At 29.8% G+C, this 13,024-nt stretch overlaps 2 protein-coding genes across 2 annotated transcripts; both read right to left on the bottom strand.

Moving 5' to 3' along the window:
* Nucleotides 1-5,664: 5,664 nt before the first annotated feature.
* On the bottom strand, nt 5,665-9,951 carry LOC111027585 (zinc finger BED domain-containing protein 1-like). The gene is made up of 4 exons (XM_022305990.1): nt 9,763-9,951; nt 7,973-9,595; nt 5,818-5,950; nt 5,665-5,759 (listed from the first exon to the last, which is right to left on the bottom strand). The coding sequence occupies exons 1-4, from the start codon at nt 9,949-9,951 to the stop codon at nt 5,665-5,667; spliced, it is 2,040 nt and encodes a 679-aa protein (XP_022161682.1).
* Nucleotides 9,952-10,310: 359 nt separating this feature from the next.
* LOC111027584 lies at nt 10,311-12,712 on the bottom strand (the record flags this gene model as incomplete). Its single annotated transcript, XM_022305989.1, has 2 exons — nt 10,311-10,355; nt 12,071-12,712. Coding segments are annotated over 2 exons (687 nt in total), but the record flags the coding sequence as incomplete, so codon positions are not given.
* Nucleotides 12,713-13,024: the final 312 nt, after the last annotated feature.

Below are 13,024 nucleotides of genomic sequence, written 5' to 3'. Positions count from 1 at the left end.
TAAATTTTTCAGATTACGTCTCGTGAACAATCTAGATAAATTAATTTAGATGACGAAGTTTTCTATCTTAGATGACGGGTAGATACCAATTGTGTAATTTATCTAGATAAGATAAAAGATACGATTGTTTTATCTAGATAAAGTATCTAGGTAAATTTATCTAACTAAATTTAGCTATTGCACAACACTGCTAATGGGGAACCGCTGCATTAGAAGAAGAAGGAAAGAAATCCATACACAGGAAGTTTGTGGTACACCTCTAAGAGAGAAAAAGGGCAGAAAAGGGTCAGTTCAATATTATATATGGTGAATTACGAAGATTTCTGAAAAAATTTTTTAGTTATTACAAAATGTCTATAAAAACATTTGATAAACTTTTAAACAATGCAAAAAGTGACCTGGAAAAAGAAGGTAATATCAAAGGTGATACAATACCGGCAGTGGAAAGTTTATCGATAACTCTTAGTAAGTACCGATTTTTTATTTGAATAAATATACATGTACTCGAATATTTTTTATGTATGGCTTTTCAAATAAAATAAAAATGTAATAAATTTATTTGCAACTTGTAAAATCAAATCAAATGAATGATAAATACCGATTTTCATATCTTTTAAATAAAATAATATTAAGAAAAAAATTAAAAAATTGACCTAATACTTAATAGTTTGTAATGAAACGCAATCGGTTGTTGTAAATTGTTTTTATTGATACATTATATGCAGAACCAATTGTCTCATTATCTAAGTTTGTTACAATAAGTATATGGTTTTCATATGACAATATTTTCTTTTTGAGGGATTACCTCCGTTATACTCGCTAGGACGAGTGTACAATTAAAATAGTTTATTGGGGTTTTACAAACAGGGGTGGGTGTCTGAACATGGAACTCACAGTTTACTCGACTCGGACGGCGGCGTGCTGTGGTCAACAGAGTCTCTGACAGACAATAATCTGCTCTGCTCGTACGGCGGCGTGCTGTGGACAGTAATCTGCTCTGCTCGTATGGCGGCGTGCTGTGGACAGTAATCTGCTCTGCTCGTATGGCGGCGTGCTGTGGACAGTATTGGTATGGCGTTGGCTGGTTGGTGAACTTCTGTGGCGCCTGTTGATGGTCGTCTCACCGAAACACTTGTGTTTTGCAATGGTAGAGGGATACCGGGACAGGCTGTAGAGTATCCGTGTATAACGGTTTTTGACGACCGTCCGGCTTACTCAGCCTGAGGGGTAATGCTGTGGATGCTTGTATATTAGTGTCCGTGTATAACGGTATTTAGACCGTCCGGCTCACTAATAACTGCACTCAGCGGGGAGATTGTCCGTCTGGGTAGTGTTTCCAGCCTATACTTATAATAAGTCTAACCCTCAGGTGATAGGCTAAGTCGGAAACCGGTTCTGGGGTTGTACGGTGATTTCTATTCGACTTAAAACACATTAAAACTCCTTTTCACATAGTCCGTAGTGTATTGTAGATACTGACACTTTGCAAAGGGTTTTAAGTTGAGATGTTCTTTCCCAAATGAATTTACTTGTTTGGGCGGCGCGTCGGCTTAAAGATATTCTCTTTATTAGCGCTCCCTGTGAATCGAGGTGTCGATGTTCCGCGGTATAGTTGTTGATTGCTACGCAAGATCGCGTGGCGGTGCGAGCGGTTCGAGGACAGGTGGCTTAGTTGGGGAACGGGCAACGAGAGTGCGCCACTTTCATGGACACTCCGTTTTGTCCCGTTACAAGTTGGGGTGGCCAGTTATTGCTAGAGCCAGGAATTTCATTCTCAGAAGCATGCAGTCCATAGTTGTGAGCTGTATTCAACGCTTCAGGAATAGATGATGAATATTGAATTGGTTGTATGATTAGATGATATGGTGAAGTTGATCCGGTAGGACGTTTCCTGGCATATTTTTGTACTACCCGCATTAACTTGATTCTGGCATCCATTTTACTTTCATTATCAATTGCCTTCATTCCGGGTAATAATGGCAAAAGAAAATATTTGTCGTTATCATCATCTTCCTTCATGGATTCATCCTAAGCTTTTAGAAGTTTCTGCTGGAATAAAGTAGGCGAATCACTATTTTTTCTGTTGGTTATTCTTTTTGTTCCTAAGATCGAAGGCGTGTTCACCACTGCAAGTGTATCAATTTGTGTGGTTAAATCACCAGAAGGATTATCGTTGGAATCTTCAATCCCAATGTCTGGTGAAACTTCTGTTGGATTTTCATCTACCACATCCATAGTATTTTCATGTAAAAAAAGTGAAATATTATCAGATGTTCTGAAATAAAATAAAGTAATGAAATCCGTTAGATTGTGTCGTATCGATTGGTGGGTCACTGAAATGTAAGTCGTGTTTAATTTGAATTCAATGATTTATCAATTTATCATTGTTAAAAAAGCGTTTTTGAGCCTAGACGATCTATCAGCCTATTCCAGAATATATTTTTTTGGTATTACTTTAATAAGTAATTTATTTTAACTACTACCTACTGATTCGTATTAGTACTTATAACGTTAGGTTGATTTAATTTTTGAAGAAAAATTAGCATTTATTATAATATTATATTATAATAGTGTAATATATGTATCGTATTATATTATTGTTATTCACTTTTGAGTCAATACTGCCTTTCTGTAGCAACCAATATATGTAAATCTTATATTAATAATAAATTATAATTTTGTGTTTCATAATGTGATTTTATTGTTATCTGTGAATGATTTATTGATTTGGGGGATTGGTCAATTAAAAGTTATTGTGTTTTATGGTATATAAATAATTAATATCTTAATTAAATATTGTTGTGTCAAGAAATTCGAAAATTTTCAGTAACTTTGCAATAATATTCACCTAAGGTTTATATGTATGTTAGAGAAAAGTTTAATAACATATTGCCTCACCCAAGAACATTAAGTCGGTGGTATATGGCCATTGATGGCGATCCCGGATTTACTAAAGAATCTTTTGATTCCATTGGCTGATTTCGCAAAAACAAAAGTAGTTCAATGTAATTCAGTGATTGATGAAATGTGTATACGAAAACAAGTAGAAATGGATACTAATCGAAATGTGTATGGCTTTGTTGATTTGGGTGTTACAAGTACAGAAAATACGGATACAAATATACAAGAGGCAAAAAATGCTTTAGTTTTTATATTAATTGGAATAAATGGTTACTGGAAGTTGCCAATTGGTTATTTTTTAATTGATGGCTTGTCAGGAAAAGACAGAGCCGACCTTTTGTTGAAAAGATTACAATTAATAAATGAAACTGGAGTTAAGGTAAATTCTTTAACTTTTGATGGCGCGTCAGTTAATACTTCAATGGTTTCTGCTTTGGGAGCAGATTTGAATAACTCACCACAAATTATAAACAGTCACACAAAAGAACCAATCTATATTTTTCTCGACGCTGCGCATATGATCAAATTTGTTAGAAATGCTTGGGGTGATCGTGTTTACAAAAAAAATGGGAACAGCAAATCAGTGCAAGTAATAAAAGAACTTGTCAGTTCTAACGATGAATTAATTAGATGGGATTATTTAGAAAAGTTATATAAAATAGAAAGTGAAAAAGGACTAAAAGCTTGTACAAAGTGTACAATAAGACATATAGAATATTTAAATGAAAAAATGAATGTAAGGCTTGCCGCTCAAACATTAAGCAAAAGTGTAGCAGATGCATTAATGTTCCTAAAAGCTAATGAACCTTATTTTAAAGATGTTGATGCAACAGTTCAGTTTATTCAATATATGATATACTAAATAGCCGAACTAAATGTTCTATTAACCCATACGATAAGCATATATCAATTGAGACAGTAGATACTTATAGAATATTTATAACCAAATTTACTCAATATGTAGGTCTTAAGTTTATTGAATATAAAAATGAACAAAGAATTGTCACAACAGTTCTTAATTCAAATAGAAATACAGGATTTATCGGTATGATTATAGGCCTAAAAAATGCAATTAATTACAAAGTACCCCAAGACCACATCGAAACAACATTTAGTGCGATTCGTAGTAGAGGTGGTTATAAAAATAACCCAACCTGGAGACAAATTGCCGCTTCCTACAAGCGTATATTGGTACATAATCAAATAGCGGGTTCAATTTATGGCAATTGTACGATATTGGATAATACAAAAATGTAAGTATAACATCTACAACAGAAGCCAATACAGTACAAAATAATGAACATATGATGGACCATGATTATTTAGATATAGTAGCTGTTGGTAATTTTAGTGAAAATGTCTGTTTTTACATTGCTGAATTTGTAGCTCGGGCAATAGCAAAAAAAAATTGTTTGCGAAAACTGTCGAAATACACTCATTGCAGATAAAACAAACAAGACAACATATTCAGCTTTTGGACCAAAAAAATCGAGGAAAATTGACTACTCCAAGTGACACGGTTGGAAAAATTTGCTTAAACGCTGAAAGTGTTTAAAAGTTATCCCATAGATTTTAATTACAAAAAACATACCACATTCCTCTGGAATAAAATAAAAAATGATATTTTTAAATATAAAATTATGTTTAGTGCTCATGGTTGTAAGGAAAATGTTTCTGTTTTGGATACTCACCGTGATCAATTAACTAATTTAATAATTTATAAATATTTAGGTATAAGAATGTTCCACGAAAAAAAAAAGGAAGGAAAAAAAGGAGCAATCAAAAATTAGGTCAAAATTCACTTAACTAATTCTTTTTAAAAACCAGTGATTTTTTACAAACGATTTGTAAAATAATTAATTACTAATATTTATTTTATTTATATTTTATACAATTTTACAATTTTTATTAATTTTGGCGTAATCACTTATCAAAGTAAACTATTGAGGTTACCGGATATAACCATTGCGGTAACGTGTATTCACTCGAGGCACACACCAAACCACCTTATGTCCTATCCATGTATATATTATCTATAAATACTGCGCCAGTACTGGCTAATACTGGTGCCAGTGTTGCCATAAAGTAAAACCAAAAATTAGTGTTTTTTTTTAATCACAGCATTTGCATTCTTGTCGGACTTTTTTACCGGGATTCATATGAGCATAATGCAGCGATGTATTCTATCACACGAACACCGTATCCGATAAACTATACCGTTAGATGGTGCTGTTTTCATGACAACAAATTTCAATGATAATAATTTATATTTGAAATCATTTCTATAAAAAAAAGGTTAGGTTATATTTCATTTCGAATTATGGTTATTAATTAATTATTATTATTATGTGGGAATGTACGATTACTGCGGACTGCAATTGAATTTTTAATAATTTATAATTTTAAACGAGTTAAAAAACATAATTTGTATATTTCATTAGTTTATATATAAATATATGATATAATTTATAATTATATTTAATATAGTTAAAATGCCGAGTTGTTGCTTTTTTGGAAGGTGGCAAGTAGCCAAAGAAAAAAACGAAGGCATAACTTTTCTAAGTAAGTTAACTACATACATTAAATAAATTGATATTTGTATGTTATTGTTTAATAAATGATTTAACAAATAAAAATATAATAACATAATATTGTTATATAGATGTCCACGCCTTCCTAACCTGTCCTGCTGCCGCCCGCCGTGGCCGCGTTCGCCAATGCCATTATGGATAATGAAATATTATAAAATTAATTAATTTTACATTATAAAGGGAATACATATGTATTGCAGTGTGGAAACTTATAGAATTTTGGGCACTGTATCACTTTGTGCTCCTTTTCACGGCACAGGTCACATTCTGAAAAAAAAAATATAGTTAAAAACATAATTTTAGTTAACTTATATTTGACACTTACTTCCAGTAAACTCTTTTGCTGGTGGTACCGGCACATCATCACCATCGCCGCCTTCGCCTTCACCACGACCACCGTCACCACCACGACCGCAACCGCAACCACCACCGCCATAAATAGTTATATTACCGTACATCTATAACACAAACAAATTAACATTGATGACACTATGACAAGTTATGTATTTGTTAAAAACCCAATGCCAAGTTCCATGAAAAATTTATTAATTTATGAGCCACTAAATCAATTTTAAGTGACCATAAGCCAGGGTTGGCAATATACGCGTATAAAACGTTTTATACGTTACACCCCATGTATAAAACGTATAAAATGTATAAATCTTATTAACGACCAAGACATAAGGAGAATTAGGTATAAATTGTTTTCTTTGAAATTTATAATTGTTTTTATAATAGTGATAACACTGATAATAGTATATAGGTACTGTACATTTAAAATTTTAATAAGTGTAAACTTATAAACTGTAACATCAATTTAAAAAACTTTCTTAAATGTAGATTGAATTTAAAATTAAAAACAAAACAAATTAATTTTTTTGTTATTATAAATTGATAAGTATTAAATAGTAAATACCAATATTAACGTAGTTACTAGTTTTAATGAAGAATAAAGATACAGTATAAAACTTATACAACTAAGTAGTTTTATACTGTACTGTATAAACGTTCCAACCCTGACATTAGCCCACTATTAATTATTTAATGTTTAGTTAGATCGTATGTTTAATAAGTTTGTAGTCATCTTAGAGTAAAATCGTCTATTACAAAAATTATTTGAAGTATAGATTAATAATTTTAGAGGGTTTGATAATATATTAAGTACATTTTACGGTTTTAAATTTTATTATTATTTGACTTTATACTTGGCTTTCAAAATAAAAATAAAAATAAAAATTTGTAAATTTAAATTGTTTTGAGACAATATTTGGACAGACCAATATATTAGAAATATTATGCTCAATAATTTTTTGCAATGGGTGGATTGTACTCAAATACTTAAAAGAATGATTCTGTGTAAATACGTTTTGTCTACGTTGCTCGCTTGTCAGAGACAGAAAACATTTAGTCGTCAAAATAAATCTTAATATTTTAGATTTAAATTTGAAACACATATCACGCGGTATACTCTTAATTATAATGATGTACCTAGATTTGTCATAGTAAAATTGTATTTATTTTATATATCTTGTTAACAATAAGTATAATAATATAATATTGAACTTGAATTTTGTAATGTAACGTACCTATCTATTTTTAAATTGTAACAAAACGTAATTAATTCGATTAAATTTACTTAAAATGTAAATTAAAAAGCGAACCCATATTATTCAAAATAATAAGTACTTTATCTTAAAAAAATATGACGTAGAAAAAAGTATAATACTCACGGTTGTAGGAATACTTCTTGGGTATACTATTTGCTGCAGTTTGCAGACGGCAGGCGCACTAATCGTTAGAGGTGTGTCGTTCGCGAACGAACGGGTCGTTTGATCCGATTCAATGTAATGAACGAAATGATCCGGATCGTGTAAAAATGAACCAGTCGTTCGTCAATATATTTTTTTTTTTCGTGAATTGGATACACTGGATACGACCCGTGGGCGTTGATCGTTCGCGAACGAATTTACTTTGATTTACTTTGTAGTATTATTGTTCTGACGACTCTAACAGGAGATAACAGTTATCATAAAAAAAATAATAATCTAATATAACCGTTTTAGACCAATGCTGTAAAAAGTAAAAACACACAAACAGTAAACACACTAAACACAAAAATTGTTTTTTTCTAATGTTTTTATGCATGAAACTATGAAAGATGAAAATATTGTCATATAGTTTTAAATTCTGACATTAACTGTCTTCAGTATTATTATTCAAACATATCAATATGTAAGTAGTTAAGATGCAGTATAAAAACAAAACATGGTATTTATATGAATGAAATTGCCTTTATGTTTTATATGCTGTCATAAACTTTCTTCAGTATTCTTTTTTAAATACATGTCAATGTAACATAAAAACATTTTTTACAAATATACAATTATAGGTACATATTAGAAGGTTCACATATTATGATTCAAAAATAAAATTTGTGAAATCTTACTGGTTGTCAATCTACTTCTTTTTTCAGTCACTACTTGTCCAGCTCTTGAGAAAACTCGTTCACAAGGCACTGAAGTTGCAATCATGCATAATCTTCTTTTCACCAACTCATACATTCTTGGATAAACCTTTTTTCGCTCGGCCCACCAATCTAAAGGATTTTCAAATCTACTTATTAAAGGTTCGTTCAAATACTTATCTACTTCGATGATTCCAGCAACTGATGGATTTGTTCCTCCAATCAAATTAACAACCGTTTGATCAAATTCTTCCCACAAAATTGATTGAGAAGTGGTTGAATTTGTAGTGGCAGTGGCAATTGTAGGTTGTTGGGTTTCGAATGTGTCCTGTTCTAGTATAATACTTTGAACCTTTGCCCTTAGGAAATTGATAGCATTTGCACATTTTGTACCGTTGGAAAACACATGCTTTTTGAATCTCGGATCTAAGAGTGCTGCTTGAGTTACCAATGGATTATCTTCAATGTCATAAAACCTTTTAATCAACTCTTCACTCATTGTTTTAGCCATATGATGAATAGCAGTTGGTAATGTATTATTGTTAACAAACTTTGAGACATACTTATTCAATGAATTAACAAAAATAATTTCTTTTGATAGTGTAACATATTTGTCAGCACTAATCTCGACAGTGACGTCATAAAATATTTTTAATATATCCCGTGCATGCTCAAGAAGAATCCATTCCTCTGAATTGAGACAGTTTAACTCACTGTTACCCAATACTGCAAGGGTAGCAATAATGGATTCTTTAATCGATAAAATCCTGTCAAACATGTCATATGTTGAGTTCCAACGGGTTGGGCAGTCCAATTTAAGCTTTAGTTGAGGTAAGCCAGTTTGTTTTTGAAAATCTTGTAATTTTCCCAAAGCGTGGGAACTTTTCTTAAAAAACTTGACAATTGTCTTTACTTTTATTATAGTTGGCTCAATGGATTTTAAACTTGTCTGAACAACCAAATTGATCGAATGAGCAAAACAAGACAAATACCGCCAGTTGCATTTTTGTAATGCAGATTTAATATTGCTAGCATTGTCACTTATCACACCAGCTATTTTATTATTCAAATTCCACTCATCTACAATATTTCTTAAAAAAATCGCCAAGTTCTCTGCGGTATGTCTCTCACGGAAATTGGTACAACCTAGCAATACTGATGACAGCTGTGTTTCATTCGAAGGGTCGATAAAATGAACTGTAACTGCAACAAAACTTTCATTATTTAATGAAGTCCAGCCATCTGTGGTCATGCAAACTGCCGAAACATTTATTAATTGATTTTTAACTTTTTCAATGGTCATCTCATACTTTTGAGGCAATAAGCTCTGGGTGACAGTTTTTCTTGATGGTATGATATAATTTGGATTTAACATTTGAATCAAATTTCTGAATTCCTTATCCTCAACAACACTGAATGGGTGATACTCTTTTTCAATTATTTTGACTAGTTGTTGGTCAATTGCCTTTGACTTACTCATTGTAATTGGTCTTTGAACAAAGTTTGTCATAGTCATTTGCTTACGGTTTTGCTGCCTTGGAGGCTGTGCAATTGTTCCTAAACTAGGTTGATTTTCCATATTTGTTGAGGAAGTTGATGGCTGTGGGTTATCAATTGAGCCAGAGTTTGAATCATCGTCCTATGATTTTAAAATTAATTTTTATTATTATTTTTTTACTATTGTCGGAGATAAAATATTGACATATCACGCGAAAAAGTTGGTGAATGCCATTGATGTAAGTGTAAAAAATCATTAGATGCATTGTAGATCCCTAATATATTAATTTATATAATATATTTATTTACCTGGTTAATACTTCTTTCCAGTGGTACTGTTGGGTGTTTGGTCTTAATATGCCGTAACAAGTTTCCTGTTGAGCCACCATTAAAACTTTTTGTTTCTGAACAAATATTACATTTTGCCTTAACGTTATCTAATGCAGTGAAATGGTACCAAACACTACTATGTTTTCTATTCATTGTACGGGATGACATGGTGCTACTACTAATAATAATTATTCATAGTTTTAATATTTGTTTTTGTCATATAGTATAGTTTTTAGAAAAATACTCACTTAATTAATTTTAAAATAAATGTATACTTGGTGTAATAAATAAATAAATTAATATGACTTCAAATTTGGGATAGAAAATATTAAAACTTGAGAATATTTAAAAACTCAAAACAAAACAGTTGAACTTACAACTTCAATAGTTTTAAACTATCATAAATTCTGGCTAATAAAATACAAACTTAGTTAATTAGCAAAATAACTAGTGACGTAGTACACACAATGGCTAGTTTGTCAAAGGACTAAAAATTAAAACCTATTAATGAATTAAAGTTTTGAAATTTAAAACAAATCTTCAGCATGTTTCTGTAAAACCAGAACTTGTTTCTACAGGTTACAATATTTTTTTTTTATTAAAATAGAAAAATATACAATCATATACAAATATAAATGTATTGATAAAATATTTGTCCATTATTTATAGACACAATGTGGCTTACATTACATTTACATAAACATAGGGATGGTTAGGTTCTTATTGTAAAAAAAAAATATTTACATTTTTAGTCCATTTACAATTTTGTAAAAAGAACTAATATAAGATTTTTATAATTAGGTATTTTTAATTTTTGTAATAAAACAGGTCTTAAAAAATAAAACACAAACTCAAAAATTTGACAAAATAATTTATTATTAAAATATAATAATTTATTGTATTACAATACCTACAAAATAATTAATACTTATTATTAAAAATAAATATAATGGTAAGTGCTACCTATACAACTTATTAACTTAACTATTTATTTACAATATTAGATAGTATAAACAATCTATAGAAAAAAAGAATAATATACAAAATTAAAAATTATTTTTTTTTTTTTATTAAATATGGATGAGTTTGAAAAAATAAAAATATTACGTAAAATATCAACGATTAGTGTGTTTGTTATTACATTTTGTGAATCAGTTACAAATTTGAAATTACAAGGGTTTTTGATAAGTTTCTTCTTCCTTTAGGTCCGAATAATACCTATAAATTATAATATCAAACGACTCATAACAAAATATCATGTAAGTATTTAACGTTGTAACGAGTAACGATCAGCCAGTCACAACTTCACAAGTCATAACTCACAAGTCACAAGACCCGTGAACCGTTCATCATGGTTCACAATTCGCAGGAGCCACAGACTAGTTTTAACCGGTATCTGGATAATCGATCTTTCAGATCTAAAATGATCCGATTCAGACGAACGGGTCTTTTAACCGGATCATTTTAATGAACCGATCCGTAAGAACCGGGTCTCACAAGTGATCCGAACTTCCCACCTCTACTAATCGTTGGTGGCGGAATGAATAAACATAGAATAAAGATACCTAGAACGCCAACTTGATAGTTTATTCTGATACCATGAAAAATGGGAACACTAGCGCAGTGAGTGAATCTCTTTTGTAACAAAAATCGATAGTTTGTATAATCGATTGTTCTTTAAATCGATAGTATCTGATGCAGTTATATCGATTAATATGTAATAATTTGTACATTGCATATTATTATTTATTTTGTTTATTATATTATTAAATAGTAAATAGGTAAGGACATTAGGTATGTTTGTTCTTACTGGTTAAGCCGTTATTTTCATATTACATAATAAGTATAATAAAACTATGATTGATCATTTGAAATATTTTATTTTTATTTTTTACAAAAACCTACACAGAAATTGTACAAGTTTTTTTTTTAATTATAGAACTACACAACAAATAACATGACATTAAATATTAATACTTAATTATATTAATGCATAAATTAAATTATAAAAAGCTATAAACATATAGACCATATAAACATTTTTTTCATATAAAAATAAATTAAACAAATATTGAAGATACAACAGAATATAGTATTTATCTTCACAAACAAATTTATACATTAACATTTTTAGTTTTTTTTATAATAATTGCAAGTTAAATTTAGTTTCTTAATCATAAATAAATATACACTTCATCTCTGTATACTTTTATAGTTAAAAAATCAAAATATTAAATTATAAACATTTGCGTGTTTTATGTTTAAAATAATAATTATAAGCAGCTACTTTAAGAATATCTGTACTTTTTGAATGATAACTTCTATCCAAACCATTTAAAATATGGTTTATATGTTTGATGTAAGTGAATAGAAAAAAGTTTTTGAATTTATCATAAATTAAATCTTTTATATCATGAATAGGACATTTAATTGTGAAATCTATATTTATTTCAAATAACAATATCAATTGCTTGCCTATACTTTCATTGTCAATATTAAGTAAAATATATTTGGCAATATACAACATTTGATATATTATTTTTTGAAAGCTTTCGCTAGGATAAAGTAATGATTTAGTTGTATAATCTCTAACTCTTATTAAATTATTATTTTTGATATTTGAAATAAGAACATTTTTACAAAGTCTACAAAATTTATTTTCCTTTAGCTCCGTACGAGCTAAATATCCACTTATATATCCAATTGTCATATCAGTGAAATCACATACTTCGAATGTATTTGGTAGGTCTAACATGGGTATATTAATAATATTATTTTCTTCTGGTTCTTTCAACAAACAATTTGTGCCACTTTCGATAAATTGCTTTAAATTATCCAATGTTCCATCACTGTCATCGTGTTCACAATTTCCAGCAGATTTTATGGATGTGAAATTGTTTATCAATAATGTTTTAAATGAACAAACAAATTCATAGATAAGTATAATATAATAGATAGGCAACTCCTATGTAAAAAAAAAGAACTGCATACATTACGCTCCCGGTGGTTGCGTTGTTCAACTAATCTATATAACAATCGACGGTGCTATCGATAGTCACTACAATCGTATATCATCGATAGTTTAACATCGATATTACCACAATCGATATTACCACTGCCATACATAAAATTAGAAATTATGTATTTTGTTTATTATTGCTTTTATTAAATAAATAAAAAAATACTAAATAGTTATTGCTCTTAAAAGAATTTATTTATCTCCAATATAATAGGCACATAA

Source organism: Myzus persicae, unplaced genomic scaffold (assembly GCF_001856785.1).
Source record: "Myzus persicae strain clone G006 unplaced genomic scaffold, MPER_G0061.0, whole genome shotgun sequence".
Lineage (NCBI taxonomy): Eukaryota > Metazoa > Arthropoda > Insecta > Hemiptera > Aphididae > Myzus > Myzus persicae.
The sequence above is the reverse complement of the archived record's forward strand: the minus strand, read 5'-3'. Positions and strand labels throughout refer to the sequence as shown.

Excerpts from the sequence above, each read along its gene's own strand:
- LOC111027585 (XM_022305990.1), bottom strand. The coding sequence starts at position 9,951 with ATGTCATCCCGTACAATGAATAGAAAACATAGTAGTGTTTGGTACCAT. Across the intron at positions 9,596-9,762 it reads TGGAAAGAAGTATTAACCAG|GACGATGATTCAAACTCTGG; the intron begins GTAAATAAATAT and ends TTAAAATCATAG. Across the intron at positions 5,760-5,817 it reads AGCAAAAGAGTTTACTGGAA|AATGTGACCTGTGCCGTGAA; the intron begins GTAAGTGTCAAA and ends TTTTTTTTTCAG.